The 23925-nt window shown below is 35.3% G+C and overlaps 2 protein-coding genes across 2 annotated transcripts in view; one reads left to right on the top strand and one right to left on the bottom strand.

Annotated features, from left to right (window-relative positions):
• The window catches only part of LOC113065982 (zinc finger protein 271-like), a 345982-nt gene that overhangs the window by 50444 nt on the left and 271613 nt on the right, over positions 1-23925 (bottom strand). The gene's annotated exons all lie outside the window — the stretch shown is intronic.
• LOC113066921 (testisin) lies at positions 3210-6613 on the top strand. The gene is made up of 7 exons (XM_026239057.1): positions 3210-3317; positions 3723-3885; positions 4232-4515; positions 4617-4780; positions 4959-5169; positions 5274-5318; positions 6200-6613. Exons 1-7 carry the CDS (start codon positions 3281-3283, stop codon positions 6202-6204), a joined length of 909 nt encoding a protein of 302 aa, XP_026094842.1. The 5' UTR covers positions 3210-3280; the 3' UTR covers positions 6205-6613.

The raw sequence follows: 23925 nt of genomic DNA on the forward strand, positions 1-23925 counted from the left end.
ACAAGAACTATTTATACTTCTTATTGCAAATGTTCTGCACCTCAGTATTATATTACATTATAAAACCGCATGCGATAATAATGTTTTGAGTGTAACTTGTGATTATAATTTTAAATATAATTCAAATTATTGAATGGATGCCACCTAACTCGGAAAATAAAGCCCTCCCTACACCTACCCTAACCCTGTCTGATACTTTATTTGTAACTTTTTTTATTATTTCCTTGATTTTCATTGAAAATAAATGCTTTTCTGATGTTATTTACAATTTGAAAAGGGAGTACAAAGTTTGCCAAAAGTCAGATTCGAACCCGGGGCGATCGCATCAAAATGAGTAAATCACATGTTTTAGCATCTGTGCCACAAGAGCTGTCTTAAGTAGTGTTTACTAGGCTGAGTTAATGTAAATAGTCTCTACCAACAAGCGAGGGCTATTTGCACTTGGCGACCCAAGAAATACTCAAGTAAATGTACTTCATTACTGTCCACCTCTGACTATGCTAATAGTGTACTGATAGAAATTGCAAATTCTGTCTATCTCAACTGATATGCAAAAGTATTGCACTGTTCTTTAACGGCAAATTGTGAGAAAGTGAACACACACACACACATACAGCAGGAACATGCACACACTGTTAACACACAAATACACACACACACACACACACAGCAGTGAACACTGTCTACCCCCCAAGATCACTGTTATAAACATGAGCCGCTTCTAAAAGGCAATGGGGGAGGTGTTGCTTCAATTTATAACAACGTTTTCAGGATTTCTCAGAGGGCAGGCTTCAAGTATTACTCGTTTTAAGTAATGGTGCTTCATTTAACATTATCTAGAGAAACAAATGTTAATGATAAATCCCCTGTGATGTTTGTACTGGCTACTGTATACAGGCCACCAGGGCACCATACAGACTTTATTAAAGAGTTTGCTGATTTTACATCCGAGTTAGTTCTGGATACAGATAAAGTCTTAATAGTTGGTGATTTCAATATCCATGTTCATAATGAAAAAGATGGATATGTATAATGATATGTACTCAAAACCTTCAAACTGGCTGTTATTAAGCCTCTCATCAAAAAACCACAACTTGACCCCAAAGAACTAGTTAATTATAGACCAATCTCGAATCTCCCTTTTCTCTCCAAGATACTCGAAAAGGTGGTATCCTCACAATTATATTCCTTTATAGGCACATTATATTATATGCCTATTCTCTCAATGTCTGATACTTTATTTGTAACTTTTTTTTATTATTTTCCTTAATTTTGATTGAAAATAAATGCTTTTCTGATGTGATTTACAATTTGAAAAGCGAGTACAAAGTTTGCCAAAAGTCAGATTCGAACCCGGGACAATCGCATCAAAATGAGTAAATCACATGTTTTGGCATCTGTGCCACAAGAGCTGTCTTAAGTAGTGTTTACTAGGCTGAGTTAATGTAAATAGTCTCTACCAACAAGCGGGGGCTATTTGCACTTTGTGTAAATAGATATTCTGAAAAAAATCAAGTCATTTCATGTACTTTTGGCGACCCAAGAAATACTCAAGTAAATGTACTTCATTACTGTCCACCTCTGACTATGCTAATAGTGTACTGATAGAAATTGCAAATTCTGTCTATCTCAACTGATATGCAAAAGTATTGCACTGTTCTTTAACGGCAAATTGTGAGAAAGTGAACACACACACACATACAGCAGGAACATACACACACTGTGAACACACAAATACACACACACTGTGAACACACACACACACACACACACACACACACACACACACACAGCAGTGAACACTGTCCACCCCCCAAGATCACTGTTATAAACATGAGCCGCTTCTAAAAGGCAAAGGGGGAGGTGTTGCTTCAATTTATAACAACGTTTTCAGGATTTCTCAGAGGGCAGGCTTCAAGTATAACTCGTTTTAAGTAATGGTGCTTCATTTAACATTATCCAGAGAAACAAATGTTAATGATAAATCCCCTGTTATGTTTGTACTGGCTACTGTATACAGGCCACCAGGGCACCATACAGACTTTATTAAAGAGTTTGGTGATTTTACATCCGAGTTAGTTCTGGATGCAGATAAAGTTTTAATAGTTGGTGATTTTGATATCCATGTTGATAATGAAAAAGATGGATATGTATAATGATATGTACTCAAAACCAACAACTGGCTGTTATTAAGCCTCTCATCAAAAAACCACAACTTGACCCCAAAGAACTAGTTAATTATAGACCAATCTCGAATCTCCCTTTTCTCTCCAAGATACTAGAAAAGGTGGTATCCTCACAATTATATTCCTTTATAGGCACATTATATTATATGCCTTTGCTCTCAATGTCAAATGCAGAAATGTTAATCCATGCATTTATGACCTCAAGGTTAGATTATTGTAATGCTTTATTGGGTGGTTGTTCTGCACGCTTAGTAAACAAACTACAGCTAGTCCAAAATGCAGCAGCAAGAGATCTTACTAGAACCAGGAAGTATGACCATATTAGCCCGGTCCTGTCCACACTGCACTGGCTCCCTATCAAACATCGTATAGATTTAAAAATATTGCTTATTACTTATAAAGCCCCGAATGATTTAGCACCTCAGTATTTGAATGAGCTCCTTTTACATTATACTCCTCTACGTTTTGGTTCCTTGCCGCTGTCGCCTCTGGCTTGCTTAGTTGGGGTCACTGAATCTACAGCGATATCATTGACTTGATTGCAAATAAATGCACAGACACTATTTAAACTGAACAGAGATGACATCACTGAATTCAATGATGAACTGCCTTTAACTATCATTTTGCATTATTGAAACACTGTTTTCCTAATTAATGTTGTTCAGTTGCTTTGACGCAATGTATTTTGTTTAAAGCGCTATATAAATAAAGGGGACTTGACTTGACACAGCAGTGAACACACACACAGCAGTGAACACACATACACACACACACACACACACAGCAGTGAACACACACACAGCAGTGAACATACACACACACACACACACACACACACACACACACACACACACACACACACACACACACACTGTGAACACACACCCTGAGCAGTGTTCATCATTTATGCTGCTGTGCCGGCGGAGCAGTTTGGGGTTCGGTGCCTTGCTCAAAATGGAAAAAGGATGTCACAAATGACTAGGCAAATGAGTGATAAAAGATACTGGAGATATGAGACATTATTAAAGGAATTGTGAGAGGCACAGAGTACCATAGACATCCATCCTACCAGGAAAGAGAGAGCCTGCGTGAAGATGTGGAAGACTTTGGCACTGCTTGTGTGTGTCCAAGGTAAGACCTTACTCTCCAGGACAGTGACACATATTAGTTCTCTAGTGCACTGTCACTTCTGTGTCAGGTTCTGTTTTTAAGTTGGATCAAGAGTCCGTCCATCTCAAGATTGAAGTGTTTTTACTTAATGCCTGAAACATTGATGAAAATTTGTTGTGAAACATCTCAAACGTTTTTCATGATTGGTATGTCTTTGGAAGGTGGATATTTGTATAAAGATAAATTCAATTCAGTGGTTCAATCTGGCAGAAGTTATCAAAAATATCTAACATGTTAGGGCATCTTTAATAAGACGCACATTATTACACATCTTTACGAAGACACCATGGTTTTCTAATAGAAAAGCTTTTATCATATAGAGCTCATGCAATATTTCTGTCTCTGAGCAGTCTCTCTTTCTCACAGTTTGTGCACATGGCCCTATGCACCCCCGTACTGAGGGTGGTGTTGATGCTCCTAAGAAGGAGTTTCCGTGGATGGTTAGTTTGCATGACCCCACCTGCCATTTTTGTGGAGGTTCCCTCATCAACAAGGAATGGGTGCTGTCAGCAGCTCATTGTTTCTTTAGGTAAGAGCCATATCAACACATACAGTATATACTGATTTTAAAACATGTATTTTTAGCAATAATTATTGCTAAATGTGTGACTGAATCATATAATAACTTAATTAATAATATTGATAGTTCATCGTCTGGCTGACTACGTCTTGTATTATTATTATTTTTTTTATTTTTTCTAAAATCCTATCAAATGTGCACAAACTACTAGCTACTACTAAATATTGTAGAAACATAATTTTCTGTAAAGTTGCTTTGTAACGATTTGTTTTGCAAAAAGCGCTATACAAATAAACTTGAATCGAATTGAAAATATTTTGTTTGTGATTCCTTTTGTACTGTTTTTGTTTTACAGCATCAATGATGAGAAGGTCAACAAGGACAACATACGGGTGTACTTGGGAAAGATGACACAGCGTGAAAAAAATAAGAAGGAACTCATGTTAAACGTTAAAGAAATCTACACTCACAACCAATACAATGCAACAACTATAGACAATGACATCGCTCTGCTGCACTTGTTATCTCCTGTTGAATTTAATAACTATATAAGTCCAGTGTGTCTGGTAGCCCAGGGCAGTAATTTCCGTCCTGGCACCAAAAGTAAGATCTTAGGCTGGGGATTAAATGCAGCTGGAGGTACATATGTGCTGTCAGTAACTAGATTTAACTAATTTATTCAGATAAATACATAATGATGATGATGATGATGATGTGTATTGCGTGTTTGTGTATGTCAGAAAATCTACCTTATCCTGGGACTCTGCAGGAGGCTGAAGTTGATGTGGTGGACATTAATTACTGCCGAAACCAGCTGAGCAACAATTTTCCCTGTGTATATCACCAAATCACCAACAATATGATTTGTGCTGGCGTTCCTGCTGGTGGTGTAGGCCCAAACATGGTAAAACAAGATGATTGTTACTCATTACTGCATACAGACCATGTCTGCCTGAATATCTGTCAAGATTTACTGTATCTTTAAACATTAAAACATTTTCATTTCAGTTTGTATTTCAGTTTGATAACACAAATAAAAAGCAAAACTGGTGACTAAAAACACAATCTCTTGCTGTTTGCAGGGGGACTCTGGAGGTCCAATAATGAGTCAGCACTGTTCACGGTGGGTTCAGTTTGGCATCACCAGCTGGGGTATTGGCTGTGGTAGACCTGACATAACTGGTGTGTACACTGACGTCTCACAGTATCAGAGATGGATTACAGACACTATTCAGAACCAGGATCCATACCAGGACCTCCCACAATTTGTCGACCTAAACTCTCAATGCACAAGTAAGATTCTCTCTCTCACACACACACACACACACACATTTATTTAGTTATAAACATTTATGCATCATTAACACTTCTTTGATTGATTATATGTGTACTCGTAGAAGGCTCAGAAAAGCAGAACAAGATGTGGAAATGGTGCTGCTGCAGTGAGTCATACCACAGTAACACACACACAACACATACATTGGTGATTTCACACCAACAAGAGTGTGTTGTGGCTGTAAATAAGCATGTGTTCATTTACTAGGACGCGTACCTGTAAATGTTACATTCCTTTTATACAACAGATCATCAGAAAAAAATATGTAAATAATCAATGAAAAACCAAGGAGTGCCCCAAAACTCATGTGTGCAAGTAGCTACATTCTTTCGCTATGCTTTTAACAAAAGAGCTTTAAATCCTGTATACCCTGAACTTTACTAATGTTAATTCAGTAACATCGTTGAAAAATGTATATCAGTGTCTTGCATAAATTACTGTCAAATATGCATTTGTCTCTGACAAAGAATGCAGTATTTTATTCTAGAGTGTAGATTTTAGCCTCGTGTTAAAACCCAATCTGTAGATTCTCTCATTAGCTATGTTTCCATCCAAAGGTGCAAACTTAGCTTATGCCAAAACTGGAATATCACATAAAACATTTGCTAATAACACTGTTTCCGTCCAACGAGTCAAAGAAAACAAAATCATCCCTTCCTGATAAACTGGCACTAAATATCTCTAAGAAAACTAGGAGAAGTCACTGAATATAATCATTTTCATATGTAATAGATTACCTTTGCTTCAAAGAGAGCAGACATAACACAATAAATGCGGTCATTGCTTGTAGAGGTTAAGTCACAAAGCTTTTTTTAATGTGCATGATGGAATTTATTTAAAAGTTTATCCTACTACATAAATTTTTTTATGTGCATTTTTAGAATTTATGCTTATTTTAGCATAATTTTATGTGATAATCCAAAATGTCACTAAAAATAGGTGGATGGAAACATATCTAATCCCTATTGTTTATCTTTGTCTTTGCAGAATGAGGTGTGTGCCAGCTCTGAAGACTCTTCTACAATTACTTTACTTTCACAGACACAGGCAACATGATAAAGTCTCTTCAACTTCCAGTAAATTTTGCTTTTATAGCTCTGTAATATCATTAACCAGTTCCACTACAAACTGTTCATCACAGAACTTCTCCACTCCACTGTGGGCATAAATTGCAATGTTTGATGTGTACTTTTCTCTCAGTTTTCCTCTCATTTGTTATTAATCTTGATTTTACATTATATTTGACAATGTTAATCAAATATCTTGCACATAAATGTGTCTTCATATCAAATCAAATGACTTATTTGAAATTTAGTTTGCAATCAGAGATTATTGGATTATTATTTCTTTTTATCATTAAATAAATTATTTGAGCATCTCAAGGTCTGTGTCACCATTTCATGCTACAGTTTGCAGTTTATTTGATCAGAAACATTACATGTTTCAGAACTCCACAATGTTTTGCAATTGACCTAATTGTTAGGCACTATTTTCATAAGTGGTATTCAAATGGATCGAAACATATCTAATATGCTGAACAGTTGAGTACAATCTTTTTTTCACAAATTTCAAAAGAACAGCATTTATCTGAAACAGATGGAAAATTATACAGTACATTACTGTTCAAAAGTTTAGGGTCAGTAAATTTTATTTATTTATTTAGTAACTAATACATTTATTTAGCAGCAATAAAATAAATTTTCAGGGTTCTGCCCTGACACCTTGTTTTTGTCTTTGTTTCATGTGTCTATGCTTATCTCGTGTCAGCACATGGCTTTGTTGTTTAGCCCCTCCTTTTCGTTTCCTCTTTACCATTCAATTCAATTCAATTCAAGTTTATTTGTATAGCGCTTTTTACAAAACAAATCGTTACAAAGCAACTTTACAGAAAATTATGTTTCTACAATATTTAGTAGTAGCTAGTAGTTTGTGCACATTTGACAGGTTTTTAGAAAAACTAAAAAATAATAATAATAATACAAGACGTAGTCAGCTAGACGATGAACTATCAATATTATTAATTAAGTTATTATATGATTAAGTCACACATTTAGGAATAATTGTTAGTTCTGTTTGTTCATTCAGGGTTAGCATCATCTGAGGTCCTCTGAGGGTCAGCATCATCTCTTCTCAGGTGTTCTGGATCCAGACTGGAGCTTGTGTAAATCCTCGTGGCAAAACATAGAAACAAAATACAGACATCATTAGCATAGCTGCTGATCCAACAAAGTAAAATTAGTTTAACCCATGCTAATGAATAAAAATGCACCTTTGATCAGATGCAACTACACTCACAATTAAAAAGATACATTATTCGAATGCTTGGCGAAAGAGATGTGTTTTTAATCTAGATTTAAACAAAGAGAGTGTGTCTGAACCCCGAACATTATCAGGAAGGCTATTCCAGAGTTTGAGAGCCAAATGTGAGAAAGCTCTACCTCCTTTAGTGGACTTTGCTATCCTAGGAACTACCAAAAGTCCAGCGTTTTGTGACCTTAGGGAGCGTGATGGGTTGTAACGTGGTAGAAGGCTAGTTAGGTACGCTGGAGCTAAACCATTTAGGGCCTTATAGGTAAGTAATGATAATTTGTAACTGATACGGAACTTAATAGGTAGCCAGTGCAGAGACTGTAAAATTGGGGTAATATGATCATATTTTCTTGACCTCGTAAGGACTCTAGCTGCTGCATTTTGGACGACCTGTAGCTTGTTTATTGAAGAAGCAGGACAACCACCTAGAAGTGCATTACAATAGTCCAGTCTAGAGGTCATGAATGCATGAACTAGCTTTTCTGCATCAGAAACAGATAACATGTTTCGTAGCTTGGCAATGTTTCTAAGATGGAAGAATGCAGTTTTTGTAACATTGGAAATATGATTTTCAAAAGACAAATTGCTGTCTAATATAACACCCAGATTTCTGACTGTAGAGGAAGTAACAGTACATCCGTCTAGTTGCAGATTGTAATCTACAAGATTCTGTGTAGTGTTTTTTGGTCCAATAATTAATATCTCCGTCTTATCCGAATTTAATTGGAGAAAATTATTTGTCATCCAATCTTTTACATTTTTAACACACTCTGTTAGCTTAGATAATTGGGAAGTTTCATCTGGTCTCGTTGATATATATAGCTGAGTATCATCAGCATAACAGTGGAAGCTAATTCCGTATTTTCTAATAATATTACCAAGGGGCAACATGTATATTGAAAATAGAAGGGGACCTAGGACGGATCCTTGTGGCACTCCATATTTTACTGATGATAAATGAGATGACTCCCCATTTAAGTAAACAAAATGGTAGCGATCGGACAGGTAGGATCTAAACCATCTTAGAGCCTGCCCTTGAATACCTGTATAGTTTTGTAATCGATCTATGAGTATGTCATGATCTATGGTGTCGAACGCAGCACTAAGATCAAGTAAGACTAGAAATGAGATGCAGCCTTGGTCTGACGCAAGGAGCAGGTCATTTGTAATTTTAACAAGTGCAGTTTCTGTGCTATGGTGGGGCCTAAAACCTGACTGAAATTCTTCATACAGATCATTTTTATGCAGGAAGGTGCTCAATTGAGCAGACACAACTTTTTCTAAAATTTTAGACATAAATGGCAGATTTGAAATAGGCCTATAATTTGCCAGTACACTAGGATCTAGTTTTGGTTTCTTAATAAGAGGCTTGATAACCGCCAGCTTGAATGGTTTTGGGACGTGTCCTAAAGATAACGACGAGTTAATGATATTGAGAAGCGGTTCTTCGGCTACAGGTAACAGCTCTTTCAGTAATTTAGTGGGTACAGGATCTAATAAACATGTTGTTGGTTTAGATACAGTGATAAGTTTATTTAGCTCCTCCTGTCCTATGGTTGTAAAGCACTGCAGTTTATGTTTGGGTGCGATTGATGAAACTGAAGTGTTAGATGCTGTAGAATCTACATTCGCTATTGTATTTCTAATGTTATCTATTTTATCAGTGAAGAAATTCATAAAGTCATTACTATTTAACGTTGGTGGAATATTTGAATCAGGTGGCGTCTGGTAATTTGTTAATTTAGCCACTGTGCTAAATAAAAACCTTGGATTGTTTTGGTTATTTTCAATGAGTTTGTGTATATGCTCTGCCCTAGCAGTTTTTAGAGCCTGTCTATAGCTGGACATACTGTTTTTCCATGCAATTCTAAAAACTTCTAAGTTAGTTTTTCTCCATTTGCGTTCAAGACTACGAGTTACTTTCTTGAGAGAGTGAGTATTACTGTTATACCATGGTACAGTACGTTTTTCTCTAACTTTTTTCAATTTGATTGGGGCAACAGCTTCTAATGTATTAGAGAAAATAGTGCCCATGTTGTCAGTAATTTTGTCTAATTCATGTGTATTTTTGGGTACAAATAGCAGTTGAGATAGATCAGGCAGGTTATTTGCTAATCTTTCTTTGGTGACTGGAACAATAGTTCTGCCCAGACGGTATCGCTGCGACATAGTTAATATCAGTTATACGCAGCATGCACGATACGAGGAAATGGTCTGTAATATCATCACTTTGAGGTACAATATCTATAGCAGTAAGATCGATGCCATGCGATATAATTAAATCTAGTGTATGATTAAAACGATGAGTGGGCCCGGTGACATTTTGCTTGACTCCAAAGGAGTTTATTAGGTCAGTAAACGCAAGTCCTAATGTATCATTTGTATTATCAACGTGAATATTAAAATCTCCCATGATTAGCGCCTTATCAACTGTAACTAGAAGGTCTGAGAGGAAATCTGCAAATTCTTTTAGGAATTCTGTATACGGCCCTGGTGGTCTATACACAGTAGCCAGAGCAAGAGATACATTAGATTTCTTTTGCATGTCTGACAGAGTAACATTTAGCATTAGTATTTCAAAAGAGTTAAACCTGTATCCTGTTTTCTGGGTAACATTGAGAATATCACTATATATTGTTGACCAGTCTGACGGGGCTCATGTTTATAACAGTAGTTTGGTGGAGTAGACTCATTTAGACCAAAATAATCATTTGGTTTTAGCCAGGTTTCAGTCAAGCAGAGTAAATCAAAACTATTATCTGTGATCATTTCATTTACAATAACTGCTTTTGGTGTGAGTGATCTAATATTTATGAGCCCAAACTTTAAAAATTGTTTTTGTTCATTTACTTTACATTTTTCTGGTTTAATTACGATAAGATTTTTTCTAGATCCTACATTATATTTATATTTATATTTTGACCTCACTATTCGGGGAACAGACACAGTCTATCTGGAAGATATATTCCTCAAATTGTCGTACAAGAGGAGGGGATGCTAGTCCTTCAAGAATCACTCAAAATATTCTGTTCATAAAGCCAATATATAAAGTCTTAATATATAGTATTCCACAATACATCATGCTATTCTAATTAAGTCATTTTTTGGGATCTTTTACGTCTCTCAGAACCTGACACATTGTAATTCTGAGACTCCAGGAAAGTTGCAGTTCTGGAAAATGGTGGCACTGTAGACTAAATGCTCCCTGATAGTGTCACACCTAATTCTTCACTTTAATTCTTAATTCTTTTGCAGTTTAGGTGTTTCTGTTCTTCTCCACCTGTTTTTTTTTATCTTTCTGACCCAGTAAGCATTTTGCTGTCCAGTGGTCATGTCTTTACTTTGTAATTACTGTAGTGATCTAATTTTGAATATTTCTCATGAGGATCTAATAATTTTGGGTTTTTTTCAGTCTGAGTGAAATGTCTTTTTTTTTGGCTCATTTTATCAGTAAAGGAAAAGTGCCTTTATAGTTATTTTTTTCTCTTCCAGTCTTCATGGTCAACTACGTATATATCACACTCGTTGCATTCTCTAGTGCAGCTCAACCAATTCACATCCCATTCGTCAATATTTGTGATTTCACAAATCCCGGAAAATGCTTGTTGTAGTCCAAACAATTTTTGTTGTAGTTTTTAAAAAGTGATTTTTGTAAAATCAAAAATTGTTTGGACTACAACAAGCATTTTCCGGTATTTTTCCTACAACAAGCAATTTTAAAAAGTGATTTTTGTATAATTGTGCATGTTTATATTTCATATATATATATATATATATATATATATATATATATATATATATATATATATATATATATATATATAGCTTTCCAATGCCGTTGCTGTTGATAATAGGATTAAGCAAGTGTAGAACACGTACAAAGACAGACGTAGATGCATAACAAATGTCTTTCTTTATTTCTTGAGCTCCATTAAACATGATCTCAAACTTCTTGTGGCCTCTCCTTATTCACATGTACACACAAAGCCATACCTTATGGACCGAATACAACTAGAATCCACCTTACGGGCTAATATGCCATGTGCTCAAAAACTGTGCTTCCCAGTTACCAACACTGCAACACACACAGTTCTTGCTTAGGTGCTCTAATTAAACATAACCACAGCACCACCAAGTGGACAAAACCTTTACCATCCCCAAAATGTCTCCTACTATATATATATATATATATATATACATACATACACTTGATAAAAAAATGAAATATAGACGTATGCAATCATATATATATATATATATATATATATATATATATATATATATATATATATATATAATTCAAGTGTACAGTTTACTTTTATTGCATATTGAAATAAATATTTCTGAGTTCTGTATCAATCTGTGTTGTTGTTTGTTTATTTTAATTTTTCTTAGGAAGATAACTGACCCTTTCCTTTGTAATAGATGTGCTGTTAATGTTAAGACAAGGCTTTATAAAGCATTAACTGACTATTTACTAATGAGTGCAGTTATTATAAAGTGTTACCAATGCATTTACTAATGTTAACAAATTAGACATTATTTTACAGCGTAATCAAATCCTTAAATGATTTATATGTGTTTTGTAATGATTTTATGGACCTATAAGCATTTGTGAAAGTTCTGCTTGCATTACAGCTTAGTCTTGATCTGTGAGCTGAACAGATTTACTGTTACATCCATGAGATTATGTAAATTCAAATAATATCATGTCACAGGATGTCATAGGTCATATCAAATGAGTTTGAAATTATTATTTGCAGCACAAATAAGGTTTTTTAGGATTTTTAAAAATCCCTAAAACTGTCAGAAAAGGATAAGGCCTAAGATTTCTATGTGAGTGGCTAAATGTATTTATGTTTTTATAATTATAATACAAAAACTATGAAATTATACAAAATGTATAAAAAAGTAAATAAATAAATATGGCACACACATTTAAAAAAAGCAGCCAAGACAAATGAATTTCCTTTTTTATATGTATAGATTAAAATTGAAGACCGAAGCAGGTAAATGCAGTCACTTAATATTCTCAACAGTTTATGTTCACATGGCTGTTTTCGTTTATATTAGCCAAGCTATTATGTATTTTGAAACAATCTTGTCCGTGAAGTGTTCGTTCGTACGACGAAAGGCAGAATCCTGCAGCTCAAGAGATATGTTATTCTGCCAGTCGCGCTTTCAAATAGTCTTGCACAATTAAACGGGTCACAAACACCTGCATTAAGCTCTAGTTGTGTTATAATGGATGCATTGTGTGCATTTGTGGCAATATTCTATTTTAAAAAGCTCTTAAACAAGAATAAATTCGCTTGTTTTGACATCGTGACACTGTGCGCGCTGATCGGAGCAGTGATTTCAGATATAGGCAGCCGCAAATATTTCATTTTCACACAAACAGTTCAAAAACATCTGAATTTAGCTCTTGGTGTGTTCTAATTGGTGAATTGTGTGATTTCGCTTTAATATTTTAATTTTAAAAGCTATAAAACAAGAATAAACTCGTTTTTTTCTGAGCTCGTCATTCCACACGCTCATCCTCAGAGCGGTGATTCATCTCTCGTGTTTCTCACGTATCACTGACCACACATCCATTATTAATGAGCCATGACCTGGTAATAATCATTTATGTTGGTTTAGCTTGTCAGTGTGAATTAAATATAAGTATTTATTTGTATTTTAACCGATTTAAAAGGGAAAATAAAAGAGAGTCTCCTCTCTTTTTTTTTTCTTGTTTTTTTTTGCGGGAATTGCACCTGTAGGGGCGCTATTTCTCTCAGACAATGGAAGTCTAAGCACACACACTCAAACAGAGGGACAGAGAGAGATGAGATGTCTGACAGTTTTTTAATTTTCTGTTATCCATACAGTGTTGTAAAGTCATGAAACTATGAATTTTTACTCAGAATAACTTTTTTTTCTGTATGAAAAAAGGTTTTGAAGTGTTTGGAATTTAAAAATGCAGGGAAATTAATAATTCCATCTTTACTGTCATTTAAAAAAATCACCACGACAAACGTTTTTTCAACATGTAGACAAAGTTTGGTGTGTATAGTGTTACTCTCCTCTGAGCAGTATGCATTAATTCACAGCTAAATGTAAAAAACAATCCACATTCAAATCAAAATAGCCGACTTCCTGTTGGTCGTAGCTGATGACTGTGAATTAGAAAGTTGTCCGTCTTGATAAGAACAATTTTTGTACTGAGTTTGGTGTCTGTAGCTAAAACTAACCCCCTCACTTTTGACAAAAGGTGGCGCTATAGAGTGCCTCTTCCACGCCCTCTTATGAACTTTTGCCAGTGTCTAGCTGTCACTAATACTGATATGTGTTCTGAGTTTGATGAAATTCTAAGCATGTTATATGCCTCAAAATCACCTGAGAAGTATTCCAGTTTGACATGTTGCCACGGCAACAATATTTTTAGATATCAATATCCCTCCAGCAGATTTATATCGGCTGTGTTTTAACATTATTCTGATGAAGTTTGAAGCAAATTGAGTAAAAATAAGATGCTGAATTCAAAGCATTTTGAAAATGACACACTTCCTGCTGCCAGTTGGTGGCGCTATAACTTTGACTCCTAATAGTCACATATATGCGATCGACATCATACAATGAATAATCTGATGTAGTTTGATTAAAATTAGGAAATGTATGTGGATGGTATTAGACACTTCCTGTTTCTCAATTCTCGCCATAAATTCAACGCCTCGCTACGAGCAAACCGTTCGAGATATCAAAAATCCCCTGGCAATTTTTCATCCCCAATGTCTTGAGATCAAGTTGACCAAGTTTGGTGGCAATCGAGTAAAAAAACTATGACAAGTATATCAAATTCCAGAGCATGCGCTTTTTACATAACTCTAAATAGCTGACTTCCTGTTGGGCGGAGCCTATGACATGCAATACGCAAGTTGTTCGGCACGATGAGATCTATATGTGTACTGAGTTTCATATTAATATGTGCAAGTATGTCTGAGCTATACATCAACATTTATGACTGTGTTCCAGGGGGCGCCGTAGAGCCCCTGTGCCACGCCCGGGTCCCAACCTCTGCAGGCTCCTAAAGGCCACAGATTCCAAAGTGTGTGCAAATTTTCAAGAGTTTTTGAATATGTTAAGGACTCCAAAAGCCCCCACAACTTTGATGACAAATATGAATAATAAACCCTAAATAGCCAACTTCCTGTTGGGCGGAGCCTATGATATGCAATACGAAAGTTGTTTGTATTGATGAGTTCTATATGTGTACCGAGTTTCGTGTGTCTACGTACAAGTATGTATGATATATGGCCCTCCATATTCCAGGGGGCGCTGTAGAGCCCCTGTGCCACGCCCGTGTATCAGTCTCTGCCCGGCCCTAATGGCCGCAGGTTCCAATGTGTGTGCCAATTTTCAAGACTTTTTAAGCATGTTAAGGGCCCCAAAAGCCCCCGTAACGTTAGAAAATTAATAATAATAATAATAAATATAGCTGCAAGCAGCGATGGCGGGCTCAAGCCACCAATGCCATCGCCACCCCAGTGGCATCAGGTAAACTGTGTACAGCGGGCACATGCATTCACAATATCCCTCTGGCAGTGAGGTTTTAAAGGATATGGCGGTTAAAGGGTTAATCCGAATCATCTAGACTTTAAAATCACATTCACAGAACAATATATATATATATATATATATATATATATATATATATATATATATATATAACTTTAGTAACACTTTACAATAAGATTTCATTTATAAACATTATGTTAACATGAACAATATTTATATAGCATTCATTCATGTCAGTTAATATTCCAAACTTAAACATTAAAACATTGTTTTATTGTGATTTTTTTCCAAGCACATTTTACCAATTCCAAACCATATCAATCTTAATAACTACCATTATTTTTTATTTAATCATTTATGAGTGCTATACAATAGTCCAGGAAAGCTGGAAGAGAAAAACAGGTCAAGAAGAACTGACAAAAGAATTGCAAAAGAATTAGGAATTAATGTGAAGATTAATTTTTAGTCAATTCTGCAAGACAGACTTTCAGGAAAGGAGGTGGAATAAAAATGAGCTCCTAAATCTTAATCCCGGATTCTGGAAGATATATTCCTCAAACCATCGGACAAGAGAAGGTGGTGCTGGTCCTTCACGAGTCAGTCTAATCTGTTCATTAAGCCTATATATAAAGTCTTAATATATAGTATTTCACAATACTTCATGGTATTCTAATTAAATATTTTTTTGGAATCTTAGATCTCTCAGAACCTGACACATTGTAATTCTGAGACTCCAGGAAAGTGGCAGTTCTGTAAAATGTTGGCGCTGGAGACTAAATGCTCACTGATAGTTTCACACCTAATTCACTTAAAACACACACACACACACACACACACAGTGACAGAGGGACAGAGTGACATCAGATGTATGTTTTTTAATTTTCTGTCATCCATATAATGTTGTATAGTCATGAAACTATGCATATTTCCTCAGAATGACTTGTCTTCTATGTGTACATTTTTTTTGAAGTGTTTAGAAGCTGCACTTTTTTTTACTGGTTCCTTTTTTACTATTATTTCAAAAAATCACCACGACAAAACCATTCAAGCTATCCAAAATTCATTCACACCTGTTCTGTAAGATTAATTCTTTAAACAGTGGTAAAAGAGGATGTGGTGCTGAACCTTCAAGAGTCACTTAAAACGTATCTGTCCATAAAGCCTATTAAGAATTATTCTTAATATACAGTTCACAATACTTCAGCTTGTTATTCTAATTAAGTGAGGGTCATTTTATCAGTAAAATTCCTAAAATATATATTATTTTATTTGAAAGATTTCTATAAATTATTTAAATCATACTCGTTTCTCCAATAATTATTTAAAAGTAATCCTATAGCTCCCTCTGGTGGCCATTATAGGTACTAAGAATTGCAAGCTTGATTTATAAGTTATGATAGTTTTAATTTTATGCTGGCTCTTGAAAATGATAAAGCTATGAAACTTACTGTGCTTCCTTCAAATGAGGACTTCTACTTATATAAAAAATTATGAAGAGTTAGAATGAAAAATTTTAAAGATATAGTAAAATAACTATTGTATTTTTTTATGTTACTTTAATAAATCTCTATGGCAACACCATTTAAGCTATCCTAAACCCATTCACAATTTAACATCTCAGTATATTGGCATCATGTTGAAAAAGGAGTATGGAGTAGTATGAGGAGGAGTATGAATTCATTTACAGGCTGATTTTATCATAAATCCACAATAAAATTTCTGAGTTCTGTATCAATCTGTGTTGTTGTTGTTTGTTTATTTTTATCTTTTATTTTTCATAGGAAGATAACTGACCCTTTACTCTCCTTTTTAATAAATGTGCTTATAAACCAAGGACAAGCTATTTATAGCTGTATTTATAAACTGCTTACTACTGACTATTAATATTGGGACAAGGCTTTATAAAGCATGAACTGACTATTTACTAATGAGTGCAGTTATTATAAAGTGTTATCAATGAATTTGCTAATGTTAACAAATTAGACATTATTTTACAGTGTTATCAAATCCTTAAATGACTCATAAGCATTTGTGAAAGTTCTGCTTGCATTACAGCTTAGTATTGATCTGTGAGCTGAACAGATTTACTGTTACATCTATGAGATTATGTAAATTCAAATAAATATAATGTCACAGGATGTCATAGGTCAGTATCAAATGAGTTTGAAATTATTATTTGCAGCACAAATAAGTTTTTTTTAGGATTTTTAAAAATCCCTAAAACTGTCAGAAAAAGGTTAAGGCCTAAGCTATTTCTATGTGAGTGGCTAAATTTATTTTTGTTTTTATAATTGTAATACACAAACTATGAAATTATACAAAATGTATAAAAAGGTAAATAAATAAATACGCACACATTAAAAAAGCAGCCAAGTCGAATGAGTTTCCTTTTTTATATAGATTAAAATTGAAGACAGAAGCAAGTGGTAAATGTGGTCACTTTAATATTCAAATCCAGTAGATCCAGTTTATGTTCACGTGGCTGTTTTCGTTTATATTCGCCAAGCTATTATGTATTTTGAAATAATCTTGTCCGTGATGTGTTCGTTCGTACGACGAAAGACAGAAACCTGCAGCTCAAGAGATATGTTATTCTGCCAGTCGCGCTTTCAAATAGTCTTGCACACTTAAACGGGTCACAAACACCTGCATTTAGCTCTTGTTGTGTTACAATGGGTTTATTGTGTGCATTTGTGGTAATATTTTATTTAAAAAAGCTCTTAAACAAGAATAAATTCGTTTGTTTTGAGCTCGACACTGTACGCGCTGATCGGAGGCGTGATTTCAGATAGGCAGCCACAAATATTTCATTTTCACACAAACAGTTCAAAAACATCTGAATTTAGCTCTTGGTGTGTTCTAGTTGGTTGATTGTGTGATATCGCTGTGATAATTTATTTTTAAAAACTTTAAAACAGGAATAAATTCGTTTTCTCTGAGCTCTTTACTCCAGACGCTCGTGATCACAGCGGTGATTCATCTCTCCTATTTCTCACGTATCTCTGGCCAGAAATAATTTATCCATGAGCCCTGAACCGGTAATAATCAGATATGTTGGTTTAGCTTGTCAGTGTGAATTAAATCTAAGTATTTATTTGTATTTTTAACCGATTTAAAAGTGAAAGTAAATGTTCGGGAATTGAACCTGTAGGGGCGCAATTTCTCTCAGACAATGGAAGTCTGAAGCACATACACTCAAACAGAGGGACAGAGTGAGATGAGATGTCTGACAGTTTTTTAATTTTCTGTTATCCATACAGTGTTGTAAAGTCGTTAAACTATGCATATTTCCTCAGAATGACTTTTTCATCTGTATGAAAAAATTCTTTGACGTGTTTGGAAGCTGCAATTTAAAAATACAATAATGATTCCCTTTGTAAGGTCATTTAAAAAAATCACCACGGCAAAACCATTCAAGCTATCCAAAATCCATTCACAATTTAAGTTCCTATCAGAAATACTGATGTGTGTTCAGAGTTTTGTGAAATTCTAAGTATGTTATTTGCCTCAAAATCACCTGAGAAGTATTCCAGTTTGACATGTTGCCACGCCAACAATTTTTTAGATATCAATATCCCCCTTGCAGATTTATATCGGCTGTGTTTTAACATTATTCTGATGAAGTTTGAAGCAAATCGAGTAATAATAAGATGCTGAATTCAAATCATTTTGAAAATGACACACTTCCTTCTGCCAGTTGGTGGCGCTATAACTTTGACTCCTAATAGTCACATATATGCGATCGACATCATACAACGAATAATCTGATGAAGTTTGATTAAAATCAGGAAATGTATGTGGACGGTATTAGACACTTCCTGTTTCTCATTTCTCGCCATAATTTCAACGCCTCGCCACGAGCAAACCGTTCGAGATATCAAAAATCCCCTGGCAATTTTTAATCCCCAGTGTCTTGAGATCATGTTGACCGAGTTTGGCGGCAATCGAGAAAAAAACCTATGACAAGTATTTCAAATTCCAGAGCATGCGCTTTTTACATAACTCTAAATAGCTGACTTCCTGATGGGCGGAGCCTATGACATGCAATACGAAAGTTGTTTGGCACGATGAGATCTATATGTGTACTGAGTTTCATATGAATATGTGCAAGTATGTGTGAGCTATAAATCAACATTTCTGACTGTGTTCCAGGGGGCGCCGTAGAGCCCCTGTGCCACGCCCGGGTCCCAGCCTCTGCAGGCTCCTAAAGGCCACAGATTCCAAAGTGTGCGCAAATTTTCAAGAGTTTTTGAGTATGTTAAGGACCCCAAAAGCCCCCACAACTTTGACGAAAAATTTGAATACTAAACCCTAAATAGCCAACTTCCTGTTGGGCGGAGCCTATGATATGCAATACAAAAGTTGTTTGGATTGATGAGATTTATATGTGTACCGAGTTTCATTCGTCTACGAGCAAGAATGTATGATATATGGCCCTCCATATTCCAGGGGGCGCTGTAGAGCCCCTGTGCCACGCCCGTGTATCAGTCTCTGCCCGGCCCTAATGGCCGCAGGTTCCAATCTGTGTGCCAATTTTCAAGACTTTTTAAGCACGTTAAGGGCCCCAAAAGCCCCCGAGACGTTGGAAAAAAAAAAAAAAATAATAATAAATATAGCTGCAAGCAGCGATGTCGGGCTCAAGCCATCAGTGCAACGCCACCCTGGTGGCATCGGGAAAACTGTGCCCAGCGGGCATAAGCATTTACAGTAACCCTCTGACAATCAAGTTTTAAGGGATGTGGCAGTTAAAGGGTTAATCCGACCAATCTAGACTTTGAAATCACATACACAGAACAATATATATAACTTTAGTAACACTTTATTTTAAAATGTATAAAAAATGTATAAGGTGTGCATTGTAGCTGACACCTATATGAACACATTACAATTGTTTTGTGACTACAAGTCTTTCTTCTCAAATGCTATTGAGTGGTCGCGAACGCGGATGGGAGAATGGCGCATATTTGTTTTGTTTTTTTTGAGCAACTGGTGCCCCCTCTGGGAGTTGGTGCTCTACGAAGACTGCATACTCTGCATATAGGGAGCGGCGGTACTATCTGGAAGATATATTCCTCAAACCATCGTACAAGTGAAGGTGATGCTAGTCCTTCAAGAATCGCTCAAAACCTTTTCAAGTGTACAGTTTCCTTTTATTGCATCTTGAAATAAATATTTCTGAATTCTGAATCAAACTGGGTTGTGTTTATTGATTTATTTTATAAGACAACTGAAACTTTAATCTCCTTTGTAATATATGTGCTTTTAAACCAAGAACAATGTAATTAGAGATGTATTCCTGCTTAATAATGACTATTATTAAGGGAAAAGGCTTTATAATCATGAACTATTTACTAATGCTTAGCTAATGAGTGCAGTTATTATAAAGTGTTACCAATGCATTTACTAATGTTAACAAATTAGACATTATTATACAGTGTTACCAAACCCTTTAATAATTTATTAGTGTTTTGTAATGATTTTAATGACCTATAAGCATTTGTGAAATAGTTTTGCTTGCATTGCAGCTTAATCTGTCAGTTGAAGAGTTTTACTGTTACATCCATGAGATTAATAAATGTCATGTCATGTCACAGGTTGTCATAGGTCAGTATCAAATGAGTTTGAAATTATAATTTGCAGCACAAATAAGGCTTCTTAGGATGTTTTTAAATCCCAAAAACTGTCAGAAAAGGATAAGGCCTAAGAGATTTCTTAACCTGTAATGAAAGGAAAAAAACACCACCATTAGCAACAACAAAAACAATAACAATTTAAAATATAGATTTTTTTTCCTGATTATTAAAGGAATGATTAGGTCTCTCTCTCTCTCTCTCTCTCTCTCTCTCTGCCAGACAGCCCCTCCCTACAATCCACACACACTGTCAGTCACCAAAGATTCACAGTCACCAACCCCCTCACACTCACACTCCCCCTCCCTCTCCCCCTCCCTTTCCTCACACAGACGGAGTGGCCAGAGTGAGATCATGTCAGTTGAGAAGTCTGACAGTTTTTTCTTTTCTTTTATCCATACAGTGTTGTAAAGTCATGAAACTATGCATATTTCCTCATAATGATTTGATCTCTGTATGAAAACATGCCTTGAAGTGTTTGGAAGCTGCAATTTAGACATACAATACAATTAATGTTTCCCTTCTTACTGTCATTTCAAAAAATCACCACGTCAAAACCGTTCAAGCTAACCAAAATCCGTTCGCAATTTAAGTTCCTCGATGTTGTTTCTTCATGTAGTCAAAGTTTGGTGTGTATAGTGTACTTCCCATGTGAGGAGTATGCATTAATTCACAACTGTAAAATCTCAAAAATACACATTCAAATCAAAATAGCTGACTTCCTGTTGATCGTAGCTTATGACTGTGAATTAGAAAGTTGTCCGTCTTGATAAGAACAATTTAAGTACCGAGTTTGGTGTCTGTAGCTAAAACAAAATAAAATGCATTATTATTATTATTAGCTGTACACTTGCTAAACATTTTTAAATATAAACTTATGCAATTGTGTGTGTGTATATATATATATATATATATATATATATATATATATATATATATATATATATATATATATATATATATATATATAAATTCAAGTGTACAGTTTTCTTTTATTGCATCTTGAAATAAATATTTATGAGTTCTGTGTTTGTTTATTTTATTTATTTTATTTTTTATTTTACATTTTTTTTTAGGGAGATTACAGCCTTTAATCTCCTCAAAATAAATGTGCATATAAACCATGAACAATTTAATTATAGCTGTATTTATAAAATGCTTACTAAAATATTAATTTTGGGAGAAGGCTATATAAAGCATGAACTGACTATTTACTAATGCTTAGCTAAGAATTGCAGCTATTATGAAGTGTTACCAATGCATTTACTAATGTTAACAATTGAGACATTATTTTAAAGTGTTACCAAATCCTTAAATAATTTAAAAGTGTTTTGTTATGATTTCATTAACCTATAAGCATTTGTGAAATAGTTCTGCTTGCATTAAAGCTTAGTCTTCATCTGTGAGCTGAACAGTTTTACTGTTACATCCTTGAGATTATGTAAATTCAAATAAATGTCATGTCACAGGGTGACAGAGGTCAGTATCAAATGAGTTTGAAATTATTATTTGCAGCACAAATAAGGTTTTTTAGGATTTTTTTTAATCCCTGAAACTGTCAGAAAAGGATAAGGCCTAAGATATTTCTTAAGATGTAATGATAACAGCACAATTAGCAACAACAACAAAAAAATAACTATTTAAAATACAGTTTTTTTTCTGGTGATTAAAGAGATGTTTAAGTCTCTCTCTCTCTCTCTCTCTCTCTCTCTCTCTGTCTGTCTGCCACTCAGCTCACACCCCTCCCCCACTCACACTCACACACACACACAGAGTCAGCACACAGAGTGACAGAGTGAGATCAGATGTCTGACAGTTTTTTAATTTTCTTTTAATCATACAGTGCTGTAAAGTCATGAAACTATGCATATTTCCTCAGAATCACTGGTTTTCTAAATTAAAAATGTTTTTTAAAGGTTTGGAAGCTGCAATTTAAAAATACAAGACGATTAATGTTTCACTTTTTACTTTCATTTCAAAAAATCACCACGACAAAACCGTTCAAGCTAACCAAAATCTGTTCGCAATTTAAGTTCCTCGATGTTTTTTCTTCATGTAGACAACGTTTGGTGTGTATAGTGTACTTCCCCTGTGAGGAGTATTCATTAATTCACAACTGTAAAATCTCAAAAATACACATTCAAATCAAAATAGCCGACTTCCTGTTGATCGTAGCTGATGACTGTGAATTAGAAAGTTGTCCGTCTTGAAAAGAACAATTTATGTACCAAGTTTGGTGTCTGTAGCTAAAACTAACCCCCCCACTTTTGACAAAAGGTGGCGCTATAGAGTGCCTCCTTCACGCCCTTTTAAAAGCTTTTGCCATTGTCTAGCTATCACTAATACTGATATGTGTTTTGAGTTTCATGTAAATCTGAGCTTGTTGTCTGCCTCAAACTCACCATAACAGAACATTCAAGTTTGACACGTTGCCATGGCAACACTATATCAGATATCAATATCCTCACAACAGATTTACATCGGCCGTGTTTTGTCATTATTCTGATGAAGTTTTAAGTAAATCGAGTAAAAATAAGATGCTGAATTCAAAGCATTTGGAAAATGACACACTTCCTGCTGCCAGTTGGTGGCGCTATAACGTTGACTCTTAATAGCCACATATATACAATCGGTATCATACAACGAACAAACCCATGAAGTTTGATCAAATTCAGGAAATGTATGTGGATGTTATTAGACATTTCCTGTTTCTCATTTCTCGCCATAAGTTCCATGCCTCGCCACGGGCAAACCGTTCGAGATATCAAAAATCCCCTCGCAATTTTTCATCCTCAATGTCTTGAGATCATGTTCACCGAGTTTCGTGGCGAACGGGTTGAAAACCTCAGAGGAGTATTTCAAATTCCAGAGCATGCTTTTTTTAAACAGCCCTGAATAGCTGACTTCCTGTTGGGCGGAGCCTATGACATAAAGTGTGAAAGTTGTTCGGCTCAATGAGATCTATAAGTGTACCGAGTTTGATATAAATACATGCAAGTGTGTGTGAGCTATGGTTCAAGAATTCTGACTGTCTTCCAGGGGGCGCTGTAGAGCCCCTGTGCCACGCCCGGGTCCCAGCCTCTGCGGCGTCCTGATGGCCGCAGATTCCAATGTGTGTGCCAATTTTCAAGAGTTTTTGAGCATGTTAAGGCCCCCAAAACACCCCGGAAGGTTTAATAAAAAATAAAAATAATTAAAGCTGCAAGCAGCGATGAT

This window comes from Carassius auratus, chromosome 4 (assembly GCF_003368295.1).
Source record: "Carassius auratus strain Wakin chromosome 4, ASM336829v1, whole genome shotgun sequence".
Lineage (NCBI taxonomy): Eukaryota > Metazoa > Chordata > Actinopteri > Cypriniformes > Cyprinidae > Carassius > Carassius auratus.

Excerpts from the sequence above, each read along its gene's own strand:
- LOC113066921 (XM_026239057.1), top strand. The coding sequence starts at position 3,281 with ATGTGGAAGACTTTGGCACTGCTTGTGTGTGTCCAAG. Across the intron at positions 4,516-4,616 it reads GGGATTAAATGCAGCTGGAG|AAAATCTACCTTATCCTGGG; the intron begins GTACATATGTGC and ends TGTGTATGTCAG. Across the intron at positions 4,781-4,958 it reads GTGGTGTAGGCCCAAACATG|GGGGACTCTGGAGGTCCAAT; the intron begins GTAAAACAAGAT and ends TGCTGTTTGCAG.